This window comes from Passer montanus, unplaced genomic scaffold (genome assembly GCF_014805655.1).
Source record: "Passer montanus isolate IOZ18808 unplaced genomic scaffold, ASM1480565v1 scaffold66, whole genome shotgun sequence".
NCBI lineage: Eukaryota > Metazoa > Chordata > Aves > Passeriformes > Passeridae > Passer > Passer montanus.
In genome coordinates, this window is record NW_024371704.1 from 6288720 (window position 1) to 6310105 (window position 21386).

The 21386-nt window shown below is 42.7% G+C and overlaps 1 protein-coding gene across 2 annotated transcripts in view; it reads right to left on the reverse strand.

The window, feature by feature from the left end:
• Window positions 1-21386, reverse strand: part of TMEFF2 (transmembrane protein with EGF like and two follistatin like domains 2) — a 124887-nt gene that overhangs the window by 93840 nt on the left and 9661 nt on the right. For both annotated transcript variants that reach the window (XM_039728540.1, XM_039728539.1), the window contains exon 4: window positions 20622-20648. In XM_039728540.1, the coding sequence (XP_039584474.1) occupies window positions 20622-20648 (27 nt within the window). The remainder of the gene's footprint in view (window positions 1-20621; window positions 20649-21386) is intronic.

The window sequence follows — 21386 nt, forward strand, 5'->3', positions numbered from 1 at the left end:
AGGCAGCCCTCAGTTCTAGGTCTCAAATTCCCCTGCATTTCAGACCCATGGGGAGCAGGATAACATCACACAACTTGTCACCAGGAAGGTGCAGAAGCAGAGCTGTGGTAGCTGCTTTGTGTCCCCCAGCCAAAAGCACCACCCATCAAAGCCCTGGACACCCCAACCCTGCACCTGCCCTTGCCTCACTTCAGAGCTGCAGGATGCAATATTCCGTGGTGTGCACCTGGAAGCATCTTGTCAAGCAGCAGCCCATTTACAAGCCAAGATGCCCATACTGAAAATAAGATTAAAAACTACTAAAAAAGGAGACACTTTTGGGCTTAACAATCACACCAAGTTCTGACCCCAGACATTGCATCTGATTTCCATTATAGGAAAATCATGAGAGTCTGACTGTGTTGTACAGATGGATTCCTTGAAAGGAAAAGGACTTGGTATCTGTCTCCATGTGTTCAGCTGGGACTGTACTCTCCCTCGTTGTGGAAACAAATGGTGCTGCAAATCTAGCAGTATTGAGCTCAGTGTGATCTAAGTGAACTAAGTAGTCTAGCTTGATATTTGCGTTTCCTTTTTTATCAAAACAAATAGTAATCCACTCATTAAATCCAGTATTTCTGTAATTAATTTGCAGTCATTACAAATCACCTTTAATTGGATTAGCTATAATTACTATGAAATAATTTCCTGAAATCATGTTAAATTTGTGGGATTTCTTTTTTTAAAAACTTATTTTTAGAGATATGAACTTAAGTGAACATAATGAGAGACAAGAAACACTTCAGAGGTGAATATCAGAACCCCCTCTACTCTTTTTTTGCTGAGCTCATCTGCATATTGCCTCTTTTGTCCCCAGTGATCCTGTTTTGTACTTGACCTTGACAGACCTCAATTAGCCAAAACAGTGACTCACTGCTGCTCCTCCATTGCCCCACTGGCCCCTGATACAGCTGGGGAGTTCCTCAAGAGTCTGGTGCCCACCAGGACTCTCCTTTTCCAGTGCCAGTCTGTCCCTGGCATTAATCACCTCCTCCTGATGCAGAGGGATCAAAGCCATGCCCGTGTTTCCAAAGCAGACAGGCATTTTCCTTGACACAGTGTGACTTTAGGGAGCCAGTTCCTCCAAAACCTCACATTTTTATGACGAAACAAAATGTCTCAAGTCAGGGATCCCCAAACTATTTACCATGCTCTGGGATAATCTCTGTACTAATAACACACCCTTGGGCTGTCTCTGCTGTACACAGGACCAGGGGTTTGGTGCTCCACTTTTGGGAGGAGCTTCTTCCCAGCCAAGGGTGCTTCAACTCTTCACCTCTTGGGTTATGCTCTTCTGCTGCTGACCCGAGCTAACACAGCTCCAGTGACTCCAGTCAACACTGGCTGAAGATGCGGAGCACATCTCTTACAAAAGGGCTGCTCTCGTGCACTGTACACGATTTTACAGCTGCAGAAGCCACCTAGGCTTTCTCTGCTCATATCCTGAGATGAAATCAAATGTTGTGTAAAGAAGAAATCAAACATAAAGGGGGCAACGACCTGTGGGCATAGCTGACCCTAGACAAATGGAATAAATTTGCTGGAAATACAGGGTTCTCATTCAAGACCTTTCATTCTTAAAATAAAATTACATGGCACATTGGCAGGAGTTCTGGCACTGCTCTAACACCAGTCACAATTTCACATTTAATACATGCTGTAAAAATAGAACATTTGATTCACATGAGCATGTCACGTCATATAACTGTAGCACTGTGCTGCAAGTTACATTTCCTACCCCTTCTATGAGTGTGCTGCCTTTCTTTCCCACACTCCAGCTTTCTCACACAGCTCCTTGTGAGCAAAAGTCCAGCAAGATTTAATCAGGCTGAGCAATCTCAAAACTCATTTTTCAAATAGGTGGAGTCAAACCAGCTACTAATGCACAAAACAAAGTCCTCTTGAAAAACAAAAAAAAAAAGGGAGCATGACCAGGTGTTATATTAAAACAAAAAACAATCACCAAAACTCATAAATGATGCTCATTTTATTCAACCTGACTTTACCTAAGGCTCTAATGTTTCTATTTGACAAATCCCTTAAACAAAATGCTACTCTAGGGCTTTCAACAACATCTCCTCTTCCACTGCTGTTGCTAATACACACACCTCTGGCCTGACCTGTCTCCTGCCCCTCATTTTCCACAACAGGCACTTGCTCCTTTTAAAAAGTGAATTCTTCCATAAGAAGAGAGCAGTGGGACTGACAGCCACGCTCCTTGCTGACCACTCCAACCACGCAGCCTCACGCACAGGTTCACCCTCCCCGAATCCTCTGCTGTCCCTCCTGGCCTGTGCCCGGCCCTCTGCTGAGACCCTGCACTGCAACAGCGGGCAGAGGACAAAGCCACGGACACAGGAGTCGTTTCCTGCTGGGGGTTGTCCTGAAAGGGGCTGGGAAAAGCGCCAGGCCAGCAAAAGGCAGGGCAGGACCTCGGCAGCCCACGGCGAGCTGAGCCGAGACTGCTGCGCTCGACAAAACAGCCCGATCAATATGGAAAGGAGAAAGAGGGTAGGGAAAGAGCAATTACAACGAAATGAAACTTTCCTCAGTTTCTCTTGGAGTTCCATGGCATAAATGATGCAGAGCTCATATATTTAGCATCTTCATTGAAGATACTGCCCAAGTAATTTTGCTCACAGTTTATATGCTTGAAAGTACGGTCTCTGACTTGATGCTCAGACATTAGGCAGACATTAAGTATGTTAATATTGCAGTTGTAATTACATGTTTTTTTTCTTCTAATTTTGGAAGGATAATTCTTTGGAATAATTACATAGAGGGTGAGTTAAGTTCTGGGAAATGGTTGAGTCACCAAGAGTCACATCTGCACTCGCGCAGAAAGGCTCAATGAAATCCTAAACATTTTTATCCCTTATAATTATAAGAGCTGGGAAAAGCAAAAAGTTGGTTTATGCCTTTTAGGAGAAACACACAAAGTCTATTTGAGAGATGCTATAGGGATTTCCTCCAATGGAAACAGTGTATGACCAGTTTCTGCCTTTAGACTTGCTGAAGATTTTCCACTTCACAATTAGAACAGTATTTCATGTTTATCCACACTTAAAGAGCACACAGCCAAACTACAAACAACATCTCTCAAATTTTAAAAGATTCCCACACAGAACTCCCACCTCGAGCCAGAGATGAAATGGAAGAGGACATGCAATCCACTGTACACAGACAACTCCAGTTTGTAGTACAGTCACTGCATAATAGGACACTAAAATACTCCCAAAAGGACTGAAGAAGAAAATTACATACAACTGAAACTGCCATTTAAATGTCAGGCTTGCAGAATTCTAACTCTGAAGCTGCTTATTTTGGAGCAACAAAGGACCCATGGACAAAAAAAAAAAAAAAAAAAAAAAAAAAAAAAAGAAAAACAAATGGAACTTTTCAGTGTTCAAAAATGGGGTTTTAAAACCTGAAGGTCTAACATTTTAACAAATTCATCATCAGCAAAAGTAAGTTCAAGTGGACCTGCTGCACCTTATTATCCTCTTTCCTTGCCCAGCTGTAATGCAGATTTATTTCAGCAGCCCTGGGTCTCTTAGTAGTGTTTGTGTGCTACCCGCAGGTCTGTAGTCCTCTATTCATCCACGTTATTTAAATAATAATACATATGTATAATCCTCCTTCCTTCTGTAACTGTTCTACTTGAAGAACCAATTAATTCCATTTGTTACTTCCTGGTGTATTATTTCTTCTCTACAAGCTGGAATCCCTTTAGGAGCCCTGTCTTGCCCTTGACTACTGATTATTTCCTTGGCTTTTCAATCATCAGAGCCTCTTCCTGTGGATTTTAGAGCATTATTGTGATTGTCAATTTTAATAATGCAGGTTTCCATAGTCTGTGCCTGCTGCAGGCCTTTTAAAAAAGACAGAAAGAAAGGACAATCCTGCTTTAAAAATAAATGAACCAATCATTTTGATTTTTTAAAAATGTAAGTAACTCGGTCTTGCTTATTATATGCCCATATATTAGGTGATGCAAATGCAAACACACAGACACACAGCTCTTCTCTTCTTCTGGTCTAAGAAATAGCCACAAAATGCCTTCATATTTAGAGAAAGTGAGCTTCCAGAAGAACAAAGCAGGAAAAAGATCACCCATTTAAATGCCTTTAAGCAGAGGACACTAAACTCAGACCTCTGAATCCTGACCCTCTTGAGGAATAGCACAAGCCATTGTATCTGCTGAGGTTACATTGGCTTTTTTTCCAAGACATTGTAGATGAAAAACATTTAATATATTTTCAAGAATTTATTTGTTTTGTAAGCACCTGACTGAATGATCCTTAAGTGCTTGAATAAATACTTACATGCAGAAAATTCAGAAACCAAGGCATTTCCTGAGGGATCAGACTTCAGGAAGCAAAGCTTCAGATCACCTGTACTTCCTTCTGCAATATTACATGATTAGGGGAAGCATTAAATGCCTCCACACTGCTGTGGTTGGTTTAATTTAGCTATCAAGCTTCAGGCAGAGCTACACCACCACCAGATTCACTCCTCCAGCTGCAGCCTTGGAAATTATAAATCTCCAGCCAATGTCACTGGTCATCTCTATTTGCCTGCACCCAGCCTGCCCTGGCATGGAGTGCAGAAAGGGTATTAAAACTCTTCCAACTCATCTGCCAAAGTGAACGGCACAGTAACGCCTCCAGTTTCAGCAGGTTTAATAGTTGAAATAAAACCATAAATAGAAATGACACTTCATATTAATACCCTGCTCTGTACTGCTACCACCACCTGAAGTGGTGCTGTGGAGCTGAGAGCAGGAGAGGCATCAGTGGGAAGTTTCTTGGATGTTACCTTGGCCAAGCTCCACAGGATGTGTCTCCTGTCCCCTTGCCTGAGTGATGGCAAGGTGCCCACACAGTTTTTTTAGAGCTCTTCACTGTGGCAGCACAAAATTAGGCGCAGATCTGAGCTTCCAGTTACATCTGTCTGTAAATAAACAGCGCATCTGCTCTCTGAGCTGCACAGGCACCGAGAGGCTGCTGTTTGTGAGGTTATTCAGGACCAGCTGAGATGCAGCTCTGCCCCAGTTTTGTCCAAATAATGATTTCCAAATTAAACCCACCATAAGGCTGCTGATGAGAGCAAGCCAAAGCTCACAGCCGTACTGTATCTATGAGCTTTCAAATGCTGCCTTAGCATCTTCCTTTTAGTTACTGATCAACACAAGCACAAGCTCATCTGGTTTGAAAGAAGCACTATGAAAAAATACAAAAAACCAGTTATGTCAGGCTGTGGGAACACACCTCAGTCAATCACCTAACAATTAGTAACAGTACTCAACAGAGGAATAACTAGCAATGTCCTAGTAGCCCACAAAGCAGTGTGAAAGCAGGGAGAAAATGGACAAGCTGAAATGCTGGGAAAGAAAATGTCCCCAAAAGTAGCAGTGCTCCCCAAAAAAACTACCTATCTTTTACCAAGGAGTTAAAGCTAAGAGAAGCAGGCAGAGGCAAAGTAAGGGGCAGCTCAAGGAAAGCTTCTCAATGGCCAGAAGGGTCTTGTGTTCAGCATTCAGAATCCAAGGAAAACAGAACATCCAGTGAAACTGGTTTCATTCCAGCCAAGGAATCACTACTGAGATCATTATCATACCACCAGACCTCAGCATTTAGGTAATTCACAGCTGGTTCTCACACACAAACTCATTTTTTACATGAGATCATTCATGTTCACATTTACACTCCCATCTTGTTGCACAAGCCAAGCATTTGTTGGTGGTTTTCAGAGAGCCGTTTCCCACTAGGGCTGCTCAAGGATGAAGCTTCTTTCACCTTCTTTGGAAACAGCTGCTCCTGGCTATCTCCAGTGACATGATTTGGAAATACATTGACCCCAGTCTGATTCATGATAAATATGCATACAGAAACATAAAAATTGTGAGCATGCATTTATGCAGAATAATGCACACAAAATATGCGTTAGGCTCTCTTGTAATGCTCATACCTACAAAAGGTTAAATAGCCCTCAGTGAGAGAGAGCTATTTAAATGGTCCTTTTTTATAATGGCAAACAATAATGCATTCTGGTTACCTTCTGACATGGCTTACTTCCAGTCAGCATTAAGGAAAATTACTACCTGATTTCAATACATCTTGGTTCAATTTCATGCAAGCTTATTGTCTTCTAATTATCAACACAGCAATTTGATCTGCATCCAGATAAAGGCACTGCCCTGACTTCTAACACCAGAGCAACGCCTGTGGTGGTGTGCTGATTTCTCAAGCAGTAAGCAGTTTGCTGTTGTCTCACATCCCCAAGGCACAAATAAGCAGATGCTGCATTAAAGCTTGTTTCACAAAACTGCGTCAGTTGTGGTATACATTTTTAATATAATATACTGAGTGCAATACAGCAAAAACTTCCAGGTCCACTAAAATCCTACAAATTCATTAGCAAAACCAGCTTCTCAATTAAATCTAGCTGAAGACTAGATCTAGTTGAAAATGACTGTCCAGGAGATGCTGAAATAAGTGAAAAGCTTGATTGTGCTTGCTCCATGTGAGCATGGCTCAATTTACCACCCCACTTTTCTGAATGTCAGGTAGGATTGCTTCTTGTCAAGGACAGGCTTCACTAACCTTTCTCTTTCTCACAAGGATACTGTGGTTGGCTTAAAAACCTGATTTTTTTTAAACAAAATTACAATTCTGAGTGTAAAAGCAGAGCTTTTCATAGTAGAATGGCTTCCACACAGAAGGCACTAGTAGGGAAATGTTTTGGAGCATGCCCTGACGTGCTTTCATTCATGGGTAGGTTTAAAGGATCAGAAACCATACCTTGTGTTTTTGAAAGACAAGCCAAAAGAAAAAGCAACATTTTCCCTCTCCTTGGCTTATTTGCATTTCTTACCTACATTCTTTTCCCTCAAATGACATTGTCAGCTGCAGGATGACAAGAGAAGAGCACCTCTGGAGTACTCTCTGGCTAATCCTCTCCAATGCCTGTAAACTACACAGTGACTTGGTGGCTACAATAGGAGCTCTGGAAAAGCACACACCCTTCCTCCAAACAGAGTGAAATCCTTGTTGAGCCCTATGAAGAAACTCAAGCTAGGAGAGGATTATTATTCTTAAAGTATTTTTTTAATGGCAGTGTAATGCAAAATATCCCAAAAGTTAGTCTGGCCAGCAGCAGCCTAAGGTTTAGATAAATCATCTGGTGGCTGCCTCTGGTAAATGTGACATTTGTCCCAATGTTCATGGCATCACTGGCTGCTGTTGCTGAGAGCCACATTCCAGCAGCCTTGTGTGACCACCTGCCTTAAAGGAAGAGAAGTTCTGTAACACAACCTGCAGGATTACTGTCCTTTATGAAACCCTCTGGCACTAAATCTTTCCAGACAATAACAGCGCAACAACAGCAAGGAGGATGAGATATCAGAAGAGCTTTCCTTTCCTCACCACTGGTTATTTCTTCTGTGCTTCACTGTGTTCCATCCCCTCCCTCTCTTGGATGTATTCAGCATGTGTCCCAAAGGGCCACAAGGCCAGGGTGCTCTGCAGTGTCCCCTCCCACCCCTCTTCATGCACAAACACGACTATGAGAGTGTGCTTAGCTTTGTCTCCATGAGATGATGGCACCTTCACCACCATTTTTCCCCCTCCTAGGAGGTAACGAAGATGAGGGTTGCTAGAACTGCTTATAAGCTCAGCTGAGACATCAAGCTGAACCAGTCCAACCCCTTATGAATAACACTAAAAGTTAATACTAAGTCCTAAAACCCAGAAAGAATTTCACTGCCTGCCCCACTCTGAGACATTGCCATTTGACAAGTGACATGACTAAATGAATGCTCTGTGCCATTAATTTAAGGCTGGAATTTGCAGGGATTTAGATGGTGACACTTGTCTCATACATGCTAGCACTCACTACCACTGAACAAGTAATTGGGCACTAATTTAACCTGGCCTTAGCAACTTGTGCAGTCTGACAGCTCCCCATGCAGTTCACTGCAGTCAGAGCAGATCTGCTGGGCATCTTATGCTCCTTCTACATCCCTCCAAATTAATGGCATTTCATCAGCTAGTTCTACAATGCCATTAAACACAGAAAACACAGAGATGACAGAGATGGCACTGATCCTGAAGGCACAGCACTTTTATGGGAAGGGAGAAAATGCAGATTATGTGCCTAGCCACCACCTGTTGTTTAAAACAAACGGGGGTGCATATTCCTAATTATACAGATTGCACTAGTAATCTCTTCAAGAAAGAAGATACATCTCGTATAATACGATCAAAGACTGATTGCTTCTGCCACCATTTTTCCTGCCCCTAGCAGCTGTTTAATTCCCTAGTTAAGACAAAGCAAAATCTCTCCTTCCTGTGAAGTTGAAAAGCAATCTAGCAGGAAAACCTAGAGATGGAGATAGGAAACCATGGTGAAGTAGCCTGGTGAATTCCCAGGATACTATGTGTAGAAGTTTCTTCCCATTTGTTTATTTACTTTAAACCTTCTTGTGTTCTGCATATACAGTTGTCTGCAGATAACTCTAATGCTCTAGAAAGTTGCTTCAGATATTCTTTCCAATACATAAATCCCTGACAGATTTTCTCAGCATTCCTTCCAAATTAAGGGTACTTCTTTGTCCACCCCAGTACTGGTCTGAGACTGCATCAAGCCATAGATTACTCTCAGTGTAGCTGATCTCTGTAAACCAGACCTACCTGACCATAACTGCCCATGGAAATCAACAGGTTCTCTTTTAAACAACAGATGTTGTAGCACAGGAGCTGAGATGGAATGGAAGTACCTAAACCTCAGGTACAGTTTAGATGGATAGGCACAAAGGAAAACAGAAAATGCTGTGAAAGACAGCCCAGTACCAGCTCATGCCTGTTAAAACCACTTTTTTCAAGTAAGAATGAATGCTTTAAACCCAAAACTTTTCACTTCCTATGTATTATTGTCAATTCAAAAGTGGCTCATGGTAGCGTTTTCAAATAAAAAGGGAATCCAAGAAAATCCTCCTGACAATAGAAGGAAATTTTCAGACTAAAAGCAGCTGTTATGCAGCTAAAGGCATCCAGAAAAGAGTTCCTTACAGCAGAGGTGCTAGTACATGCTGCACCTTTGTATCCTGAGCCCTTAAGTGGCACTAATGGGTTCAGATACAGATTTACTCCACTGGTTTAAAAGAGTTCCTCTCTGTGTAAAATGCTCTCATTTCAACAAAAACCAAAAATTACTGCCGCTGCCTGTCGACACTGCTTAGTCATTTGTCATCCTCACCTTTAGGAGAATGATGAAGCATTGGGATTGAGGGCCTCGGATTTGATGAAACACATTTTCCAGGATCCCACAGCACAGGGAAGATGCAACCTTTCCCTGCTGACACCAGGGAACCTGGTCTGGCTCAGACAGCACCCCAGCAAGGGGACAGTCTCATGGGGGCAGGAGGAGAAAAACCCCAGAAGGAAACCAGAAAGAACTCCAACAGCAAGGATGGAGCCAGGCTTGGCATGGCCCTGGTCCCTGGGATCTTGTGGTGTGACTGTGTAACTTGCTGAGTACCCCCAGCTCCCCTCTCCTTCTGGGAAACGTAAGGGGTCCAAAAGCAGCTATGGGCAGTGTCCAAGGGAGCCGGGTCAGGAGGGGCTCGTGATGACAACGGTGCTGGGTGCTGTCACCAAGTCACCTGCTGAGCCTCTCAGTGCTGCCTGCAAAGGCTTCACGGGGCTACTCACTTCACTCCTACTGCCAGCCTTTAGAGGTCCCCTGCTGCTGCTCCTGTGCCACCTGAGGGATGGCAGGACACCGCCCCTGAAGTTCTGAGCACTTTGCTGAGCTTTCATTTCCAGCACAGACACACAGGTGCAGCACCACCGATCCTGGGATGAGAGAGCACCAGGACACTCCTGGCACTAATGGGGAGGGGGGACTCATCCACAGCCCCTGATGTCCTGCCTGTACTGTGGGGCTGATGTCCAGCTGAGAGGGGACAGCACTGCTGTGCCATGCCACAGAATGCTGGAGGCAGGAGCCAGGTGACAGCACCCAATGCTCACCATGGCAGAGCTCACAATTCTGCAAACACTCAAATGCTCTATTTCTGGGGACTGCTATATGAGGGCAGGGGATTGTTCTGCACATCCCTAGCAAAAGCTTCCAGACAGCCAAGGAAAAAAGAAAAGACTAACAAAAACTTCCAAAAATATTTGAGAAAACCTGTGCCAAAATCTCCTCGGATGTGTATCCATGACTAAGCATGAGAAGTGAATTGCTGCTGCCGTGCAGAGGGTGCTGCTTGCTGGTCACGGTCTAAAAGCACTGATGCAGCAATAAGCACAGCTTAATTGCCAAGAAGGTTCCATATTAATAGCAGAATTTTTGGTCAGAAACATGTGAAAGCCTGTAGGCTTTGGAGCAGTAAAATAGAACTGAGGCCGTATGGTGGCAGAACAAAGTCTGCTGAAGAATGTTGTATTTTCTGCCTTTGATAGGGACTTTCCAGAGCTGTCAGCTGTGCTGCAGAATTAGAAACCTGACATTGCAGCAATCAGTTTTTAGATTTCAAGCTGTTCAAATGACTTGTCTCCAGGGAGGAATATGCAGCATGCAGGAATCAATAGTGGAACAGGTAGAGATGCCAGTGTACAAGGGCAGCTGCCCCAACACCACGCCCCAGCCAGCCAGGCACATCTGCCAAAAAGGAATCCTGGGACAGGATGACAGCAAAACTTGCTCTCTCTCTGAATCAGCACCAGAGAGGTGCTTAGACAATTCACCACATTTGTGAGATTGCAGCTTGATTATATTTGCTTCCACCTTAGAGACAGATCTTCCACACGCCCTCAGTTCACACTATGCCAGTGCTCCAAGGCACTTGCTGGAGAGATTATAAAAGAGCCTATTTTATCATATCCTCACCTCTGAATGCATTACAAGTGACACCGCTTAATTTTAGCCAATCTGAACAGCTAATTAGATGTAAACAGATTGAAAAATTGTACACATGGGACAACTCATTTTTCAAAAGGCCACTAATCTAAACAAACCTGAGTCCATCAATTCACTTCAACATTGTCTAAATGAATTACAGCACAGACCTGTCCTGCATTGGCCTTGTGATTCATATAAGAGGCTTCCTCCTCTTTTGATGAAAAATTCAGGCACTGCACAAAAGAAGTTATTTATTTATTTATCAAGGCCCTATTATAACTAATATGAAGATGCCTCTGAGTCTAGTGGACAACGTGTTATGAGCCAAAGCAATTCCAGCCTGCTCTGGTACTTTCTCTCTCACCTCTCAAACACACCACACACACCACATCAAACACGGGGAGGCTCTCTGCAGCAACAGATAAAAATCAAATTATATTTAGTCATGATCAATACTGGTTGGAACTTGAGAGCAGCTTGGGTGTGCTCCTCCCCTGGAGAAATGAAAGGGAAAAGAATCCTGGACAGATCCTCCAGAGATGTCTGGGGATCCCCCTCCCCTTCAGGACTCCCTCCAAGCACCAGCTGGAACAGACCAGTGAATACACTGGGAATCAGGGAAGCAGTGCAGGACAGAGAGAAGCTCCAAGGGCCCTGTCAAAACTCAAATGAGATCAGGAGCTACTGAAGTTATCCAGTACTGGCAACACAGAGAAGTGTTAGGATGCAATGCAGTGTAGTCTGGCCTATTTTTTAATACAGAGCAATTAGCAGAGCATTATGCATGAAGTTTTCCACTTGCTACTAAAGCTCACATTGCTTCCACTATGTGCAGATGTAAATGTACAGAGTCAAATGGGAGAGGGCAGAGAGAAACACACTTGTGTGGATTCTGAAATGAACAAACATATCCACATAATCAATCCCTTTCTGGACTGCTTAGCACAGCAACCTTGCTGAACAAAATAAGCCTTACTCTGCCTAATTCACGTGTAAACTAATTTATGGTGCCTAGAACGAAGAGCTGCTGAGTATCTGTTGTGATCTTCCATGTGACAGAGGTCCTGGACTTTCAATTCATCCCCATTTGAGCAGAGCAATCCAGATACCCAAGGGTCAAAACCTCAAAGGCTGCAGAATCCTACATAACTTTTAATCACCTACTTCATTGTGCTATTGCCTTCATTTACAAACACACATACACTTCACTCTGAGTTTGTCTAGCTTTAATTGCCAGCCCAGCATCTCATTAGACCTTTGTCTGTCAGCATAAAGAGCCTGCTGCTCGTTTGTGTTCCCCACACTGGTACTTACTGATGGTGACCTAAGCAACCCTTTCCTTTCCCCGGACAAAGCCTAAGGCATCAAAGCTTGCAGGGCTGCTTGGCTGGGCAGCCACGCCCTTGGCTGCACACAGCCTGCTCCCCTGCTTCTCAGGGCCTCTGGAGCTGCACTCACCTCCTCTGGGGAAGGTGAGGTAGTCTGCCATCCTTACTCCTGCTCAAGAGCCTGATCCTTAATCACACCCGTGGCCCTTTGCCCTGCTGTGTGTGCAGAGCACTCTCACACAAGCACAGTCCCTACCAGAACTCAGCTTTCTCTGGAGCATCACTGTTTCCAGCAGAGTTTCCTCACTCACTTTCTGCGTTCTTATCTTTGCTGTGTGGTTGTGGCTTTATGTTTGGCCACATTAAAGGACCTGCTTTGGCACCAGAATACCAGGTAAATCAGAGCGGGTTGTGACAGTGAACCACTCACTTCTTTGTTTCCCAGATATGACTTTTGAGAGCCTGATCAGTGAGAAAAGTAAGTGCCCACCTCGGCCACTGTAAAACAAGCAAATAAATAAAGAGCACCAGGCAGATCCTTTTGCTGTCTATCTAACAATGATAAATCCACTTATAATTACATCCTGAAAGGCAGTTTTTACTCCACTAATTGCGTACCACGTCAATTTTGCACAATTCTTGTTCCTTAATCAGTGTCATGTAGCAGCATGCCAAACGCTTCACTGACATCCACGTACACTATATCAACCAAACTTGTAGCTTCATAAATAACATTTCAATTAGTTGACAGAATCTATTACATCAGCCCATATTGCTCAGCATTAATTCTCATTTATTCCTTTATTGAGCAGGTCCAGGACTGCATGTCCTGTTCTACCTCAATCAATGTCAGATTGGCAGGCCTATAAATATTTGATTCCCTTTCCCCCCTTCCCCTTTTTAATACCTACACATTTACATTCTCTCAGACCCTTAGAACTTACCCATGTTCTTAGATTTATGGAAAACCAACACTAAAATTCCTCAGCCAGCTCTCTTTACATTGCTACTTGCAAGATATTTGAGGCTGCAGGGATAAAAAGAGCCCTGCTTTGATATCTGCTTTTTCAATGAGTTTAAATAAGCACCATCATGATCTAACTCCCATGAAGCTAGAAGAAATGGTATCAACAAGTCCAAGACATTAAAAAAAAATTCACATAAAATAACATGGAATGGTTTTGACCTCTTCTTCCCCAAGTTGTGATATTTTCAAACTGCAGTTTAGAGATCTCCCTGTTGTTCAACACTTTGGGCTTCTATTCAAGTATTCTCCTGAGCAACAAGCTATGTGCTTGTTTTAAAGTAGAAACTAAGCGTGGTCTATAAAGCTATTAAAAAACCTGGGCTAAAAGACTCATGGCAACATCTTAAGAACTGGTAGCGCTCTCCCATAAAATTCTAACTCCTCTGGATTTGATCATGAATCGCTCTGGATTCCTGGACTTGCTCCACACTCATGAAACTTGTCCTGTGTGTGCATTTACATAAAGGAGGAGGCTGTCTCCAGTTTGCTAAGTGTCTAGGAATCAGTTGTGCCCTTCCTGAAGATGAACTCCCACTGACTTCAAATATAGCAGGCAAAATTTCTGGTTTCATTTACCAATCTCTGAAAGGAAAGAAAACCTCTTAGACAAAAGGGAATTTAAACATCAAGGGCAGAATATATTAAATTTGCCAAATGCAGCTGAGATCTGAAACGGAGGAGTTAGAGAAAGTGAGTACACGAAGCTTTAGAGAGACTTGGCAGTTTTCATCCCATTCGTTCTTTTTAAGATCTCATGAGAGCATCTAACAAAATCCTATGTCACACCAAAACCTGCTCAAAGCAAGTGCACAGTGAATCAGCTTCTTCAGCCACTAAACCACAGAATACATAATGACGAAATGCATGAGGATCTGAAGCAGTTCTGTTCACTCCCAGCCTGCCTCAGATCCCACTTGTGCAAGACATCCACATTCAGAAGAGAAATTGAAAAGTAAATGGCATTTAACCATGTGATAAAAATGAAGCATGTGCTTGAACACATGCTCTTGCCCCATGAAGGGAGGTGTTTGTAGCAAGCTTGGAAGAGCCATTTGAAAGCTTAAAAACCATTATTTTCCTCTGTGGAAGAACTCCCTGCACAAAAAAGCAAAGCAGTGGGCTAGATTTGCCTCTCACTGTCATCACAGCTAATCTCTACTGACTCCACAGTTGTCACAAGGAAAATTAATCCAGGTTTACAGAGATGTAGCAGACAAATCTAGACCACTACATCTCTCTCTTGCTGTGTTTACAATAACAGACCGATAAATGAGTATTTGTGATCGGGCACTGCTTTTTTAATCTGTTTGCTGGAGTATCATAGGATTTGTTTGATGATTTGATGACTTAGTTATTAGTGGATTTACAGATTGCATATGATTAGCCAGCATATTTTGGATTTTTTTTTTTCTCTGTTTCTATGTAGAGAAGCAATTTTGACTTCTAAAGCAAAACCAGGGCATCCTCAGTATTTTTTTATGTAGGTGAACATCTTCCATTCATAGAATCCCTGTGTGGCTCTGAACTACTTACACAAAGTGCCAAAAACCTAAAGGATTGCATAATGCAGGAAAGAGGCTATGAATGAACGTCATTCATGCTTCTTGCCTACACAAGTCTGTGGATCTTCATGGCATCTCCTATTCATTTTCTTCAGTTTTGCATGAATGGCTGAAAATGGGCCACAAATCATTCACTGCCCGTCAAAACTCCTCCCTGTGGCATTCCTCAGTGCCTGCTTGATGGGACCAGGAGCACAGCAAGGACTGCTGCCCATCAATAACACAGCAAGCACAGGTAGAAAACGCAGCACTTTGCACTGGATTTTTTGCATTCCAGCTTCAGAAGCAGCAAGCAAAATACAGGGAAGATCCAGGCAAGGAAATCCAAGCCCACCATCTTCCAGGGCAGTAATTTAAAACCCTGGGGAGCTTCTAGGAGCTATGGGGATTTGCTCAAGCATCTCAGCCCAGCAGGGTTGATGAGCTCAGTACTTAGCTTAAATGAGAGCCTAAGAGAAGTCCAAAAACTGGTGTTCTTGTCATCTCCACACTTCCTAGGATTTTCCAAAATGGCTAATGCATCCCACCCAGCACAAAATGCCCCTGGCAGGGGTCTAGGAATCCAGGACTTGTGAATGCCCAAGTGCTTCTCTTCTAGTCAACAACAACATATGGGAACTTCATCCTTTCCTAATTTTTAAAGGCCAAAAAGGAGACATGAACTGCCTTTCCCTGACCTAACTCTTATATAGGTCAGATGAGCACCAGCCCTGAACTGGAAGTCATGTAATCATGTTAGGACAAGGAAGAGCCTGGGCTAATAAACCCGGCCTTTCAAAGAGCTTATTGGTTTGGGCTCAGTGCCATGCTGAGGTTAACAAGGTAAAAACCCCTTTAACAAAGGAGACATATTTGACCAACCACAGTCAGGTCAATCATTTAAGACTGAAACATTCCCTCCAGAGGTATTTACCCAGTCGGTGCACGTTGCTGTAGTTGATTCTGTACCTTCTGATGCTGCTTTAAATTATATCTCCCAAATCAAATTAGAGTGGAAGAAGTTTCCTATTTCCTTATTGCAGCTGACAATCGCACGTGGGGTCAGCAGATATTCTGCATTCACATGACAGAAGCTTGAATCACCTATTACACCCAGGAAAAGAATCTGTATCTCAAAATATTTCATTCCAAGGTTAAACTAGAACAGTCAGAGTATTCTCCCCTATACTGAGAACATGTGTGTATGTGTGTGTTTATCAGCACTGCATTTTATACACTGCTTCATTCAAACCAATATACACTCCAGGTTTTATGGTGTATTTTGGCTCAAGTGTGATTGCTAGGACAGTGTTTACAGCAATATTCAGCGTGTTCTGCATAGCCCTGCCCATCAATCAACACTGTAATAAAGCAGAAATGGAAATCACTGGAAAAGCAGCAGAGCTGCTGAATTCAAGTAAGCTATTCAAAACTAGTATGGAGAAAATGCAAAGGCAATTGGGTCAAAGTAGCCATTTACCTGTTGTTTAAAGGAAAAAAAAGCATATACATGCTGCACTATGGTTTACCTTAAAAAAAATAACATGGGCTCCAAAGTGTTAATTTTTTCCCTGCCTATTTTCTCTGGGTTAGTGTTTCAAGATGACTGCTGCTCCATATAGATTTATAATATGTATGTGTTTATTCACACATCTCTAAGTCAACAGGAAAGGCAGACCAGAATACCAAATCTATCATTAAATCTACATGTTGGCACCTACAAAAAGCTGCAGGGCTTCGTTTTTTTCTGGCTAAGATTGAAGGGATAAATTGAAAGAATGAACAAACAAACAAGGCATGCTCATCCTTAAAATACACACACAAAGCAAGAGAGGCAGAGAGAGGGGGAAAAGAAGGTGCCTTGTAAGGTTGTTGCCTTTCAGGTTTGTCTAACAGATCAGGAGTAAGTTTAAGAGCAGTATAATCTCTGATTCTTTCTGCATGTCACATGGGCTTGCTGACAAACACTGGGGCTCAAAATCCCCAGCACTGTGCTGGCTCTGAAGCAACATGTGCTATTCCCAGTTCAGACACTGGAACATGATGCAGCTTCGAGCCTTTGCCCAACTTAAATACCCAGCTCTGCTTCACAGTTTTTATTCTCTCCCCTGCTGTGAAGAACTGCTTCACAGTGTCAGGGTGCTCCACCCTGGAGTCCTAATCTTAGAATTAGCACCTCTAGATGCTACTGTAAAATAAATGGCGATGATGATATTGGTGAATTATCACTCGTTTGGTTGCTTTATTTTAATTTTACTTTAGTCTAGATCATGAAGAATTAACATAAAAATCAAGCTAGGATAGGATCTGTGTACCCAAGGCCCACAGAATTCCCACTGAAGTCATTTGGACTTGAATGGAAATTGAAGGAGGCTCTGAAACAAATTCAAGGTAGGTGTTTAAGCACTGCCCTGCCGGGGGTCACAGCAACACCCAGGGTGACAGCCACCTTCAGTGAATCCACCAGACTGTGAATGAAAGCCAATCAACAGAGCTGGGAGTGCAGACAATGCAGGCAGGGCAAAGGAGTGCTCAGCGTGAAAATGAAACCGAGGAGAGATGTTCTTAGCCCATTAAGAGCTATAATGAAATACTGCATCTTGAGTTTGTTGCTGTTAGAAGGAAGCCAGGAAACGAGCAAGAATTCATTATAAAGCTGCTCAAGACCAAAACATGAATCATTGGGTTCTAAAAAAACCCAGTTGTCTAGAGAACGGCATAGATGAAAATGAATGGAATCTCTTTAAATTACTCTCTGTATAAAGTCTTTCACATTCATCCTTTCTGGCTTTCTGATTAGTATCTTTCTGGGATGTGGGTTTTTAAATAATTCCACACCACACTCCCAGCTTCTGCAATCAAAACACTGAAATGGCTCTTGATTCTGCATTTTTCATCTTCATTTACAGGGAAAAATGTCTTCTGCAGTAAGAAATTTGAACACCTACTGTCCTACCCATCTACTGGAGATCCCCAAAAGTGTGTGCTGAAGGCTCAGTCATCAAATGAGATTAAGATTCCCTCATCACTTTACAAATAAGGGGAGTTTTGTATGTTAATGCTGCATAAAGGAGGATCAAATCACCTCTGGAAAGCCCTCAAGATCATTAAAGTGCTGAAAAGCTCAGACCCCTCTGATCTCAGCCTCCATGACAGGAAAGCAAAAAACCCCAAATCCTACATAGTAAATTGAGAAGACTTCCCTGCAAACCCAGATGGGAGCACCTGAAAGGAAAACATGGCACCAAAACACAGCCTCTGGCTGTTGTGTTCATGCTTGAGAAGACTTCCCTACAAACCCAGATGGGAGCACCTGAAAGGAAAACAGAGGCACCAAAACACAGCCTCTGGCTGTCGTGTTCATGTTCTGACCAGTTTCCTGAGGAAAGGAGGCTTGTATGACCACATGGTGTGCTTATCTACATCTGTCCTCCCACCAACTCCTTTCCAGCTATTTCTGAGCCCTCTAGCCATTACATTTTCCATGTGACAACTCCACTGAAGGAGCAGCACTACTGGAGCTGAACTGCTGTCAGTCACGGGGGAAACCACCTCCAAGCTGACCCTTGCCATGTTCTAAGAACCAGAACAACACAACTTGAGTTAAATTTCTTACTAGATGTGTACCCCATCAGACCAAAGACATCCAACCACAGGATACAAGTCTGTTGAAAATGTTGTTCCCTTATCTCACAGCTGGCTGGCTGGGGCCATCCCTATGGCAGGAGTTTTGCTAAAAAAGAAGCTGCACTCTTTATTCTGTTAACCAAGACTGCTTGGAGAAGCATAAGAAAGAAAGAAAAAAAAATTAAGAAAAATCAGAAACCACACAGGATTGTCTAAGACCTTGGGCTTCTCATAGGAACACATCCCACTCATGACTGCTGGAGTGGATTTTACAAGACTTACTGTGATGACATCCAAAATTTATTACAGTTTTTACAACAAGACCATGTCTAGTAAAGAGTGATGTAGTGACAACATTTACTTGTCTGGATTTAGCTTCTTTGGGCACATAAATATACTTTTGTACTTCAAGAAAAGCATAGCTGCCTACTAAATCTTGAATAATACAAGGCAGCTTTGTAGACCTTTAAACACATGTACCAGTTTGGTTCTGTCTCCTTCCTAAATCTGCTTCCTTACTATCTGCACAGTCAGTCCCAAGGCCCTGCTCTGCTCATTGTCTGTCAACCCAAGCTTGTAAAATGAAAGGCTTTGGAAATCATGCCTTTAAACTCCTGTGCTTTCTGAGAATGGAATTCATGACTTTCAGAAAGTGACCAAGTTTGTTTTCCCATCTCCTAATTACAAAACAAACTGAAAACTTTATCTGTCTTCCTTAGTACATGCATGATGAATTTAGTGCAACTTCATTTGAAAACCAATTTATTGACCATAGGTGTGAAAACCCTATTGTACATATAAATCAAATAGTAGATTTCTAGTAAGCACTGAACAAGGTATTTTTCTGGTGTAATGGTTTAAAAAGACAATTTAAAAGAACCTGAGAGTAAAATAGGAATAGCTGGGAAAAGCCAGCAGTATTTCATGTTGTGGTTTTTGTGGAGCCAAATTTGAAGCATCTTGAAGTGCCCTGAGTTCCAGAAAACAGCCTGAGTGTGATGTCAGAAAATCAGACACCTTGAAGTGCCTCATGCTCATGTTGCTGACCACTTCACAGGTAAAAATAATACTTTCCATACACACTGCACTCACCGATATCCTGGTTACCAAAATCAAACAAGCACCAGGGGATGTTTTGCCAAGTAACATGATTGTATTTGAAAAACCTGAATCCAGCCAGGAGTAGCCATAAACCCGGGTCTGAGCCCAGCCCTGCTGTCCGTGTCACACCAAAAGCTGGCTCAGCTCCTCGTGGCTGCCCCAGCACCTTCCCAGCCTGATGCTGGGCTTGTCCTTCCCTGCCAGGGGCTCCTGGAGCTTACTCAGGGAGCTGGGGCAGAAATGAGGGGAACTCTTCAGGACAACCTCCCCAAGCTACCCAGACTAGCCCTGGCCCCCAGAGAAGCCTGACCTACCAGCCCCAGAAGTCACACTCCCTACCCCAAGGCAGGGCACTACCCAGACCCAACACTTGTACTTCCAAGAAAGACTGATGTCAGACAAGAAAATCCATCATGACTGCACCAAGAAATAAAAAAAAAACAACAAACAACCACACAACAACAACAAAAAACCCAACCAAAAACCAATAAAATAAGCCCCTACTTAAATGCTAGTTTGCCTACATTTTACAGTATCCCCTGTATGCCAGCAAAGGGCTCAGGCTATTTCCATGTTCAGTTTTGTTGTTGCTGTTCTTATAAAAACACATTGTTCTTTCACTGTGACATTTCTTCATATCTTTGAAAGAATGCTCTCTGCTACCACAAAATATTTGGCTTGAATCCTCCAGTGAGGAGGAGCCAAGGGTTTGGCTCATGTTTAAAAAACAAAAGAAATATTACCCTAAACATAAAACAAATGAGTGCAACTGTAACAGTAGATGGAGATAGAGCTCCTAGCACAACCTATGAATAATTCCAAGTCCTATTAGAAGTAACACAGATTTCTGAATTTCCCTAGAAAACAGCATGTCATGATTAGGTTCCAGCTTGACTGAAATGCAAAATACCATTTTTTCAAAGACAGAGCTGAACAAAAGACTGTATGTAGTGCAACAACTTAGATTGCAAAGTATATCCACTTACAATCTGAAATTGTGGAAGACAGTGTGCACACATTAGAACAGAGATATTAAAAGAGGGCTCTTACCTCCGTCCCCAGATCCTGAGCCAGCATCTGAGAAAAGAGCAGAAAGGAATTTATATTCATGTGCTCCACTATGTGCTGGGAGCATGCAAAGCAAGGCTTCAGTGAAGTGTACTACAGTGCACCTCGCCTTTGATGGCATCCCTGGGTAAATTATTGAGATCTAATCTGAATGTAATTCACTCAAGCCATCTTTCTTGTGTCTCTATTTTTTTTTCTTTAAAGTCTCTCTATCAGATGAAAATAACATAAGCCACAGAATGCTGCAATGCCCTTAGAAGTCTCTACCTCGTTTTGTTGTACTTAGACCAGTAAATCTTTGCTCCCAACAGTAGCACAAAGTTCCTCCAGTTGGTCACTACTAAATCCTCACCAAGGAGAAATTTTAAAACCCATTTGTAAATTTGTATCATTATCTTTAGGAAACAGGACATCTCATCAAATTATAACTAGTTGCAATAAACCATTATATTACTATTATTCAAAGTCTTCAGGTAAATTATTAAAATGTCATTTTTCTCAAGGTTGTTGCTGAGTTTCAAAACTGAGTGCTTTTTTTTTCCCTCTGCTCGACATTTTGCTGGCTGGAATGATGAGAGTCACAAATTTAGAAAGTGCAACATCACAAAATTGCCAAGCCCAGAGCTTCAGTAAGAAACTTTCTAAGCAAGACAAAGCACACACACAGGGCTACCAAAAATAATGCCTAAGAGGAGTTTCTTCTGCAGGGAAGGGAGGGAGGCTGCCATCCTAACCTCCCCCTTAGTG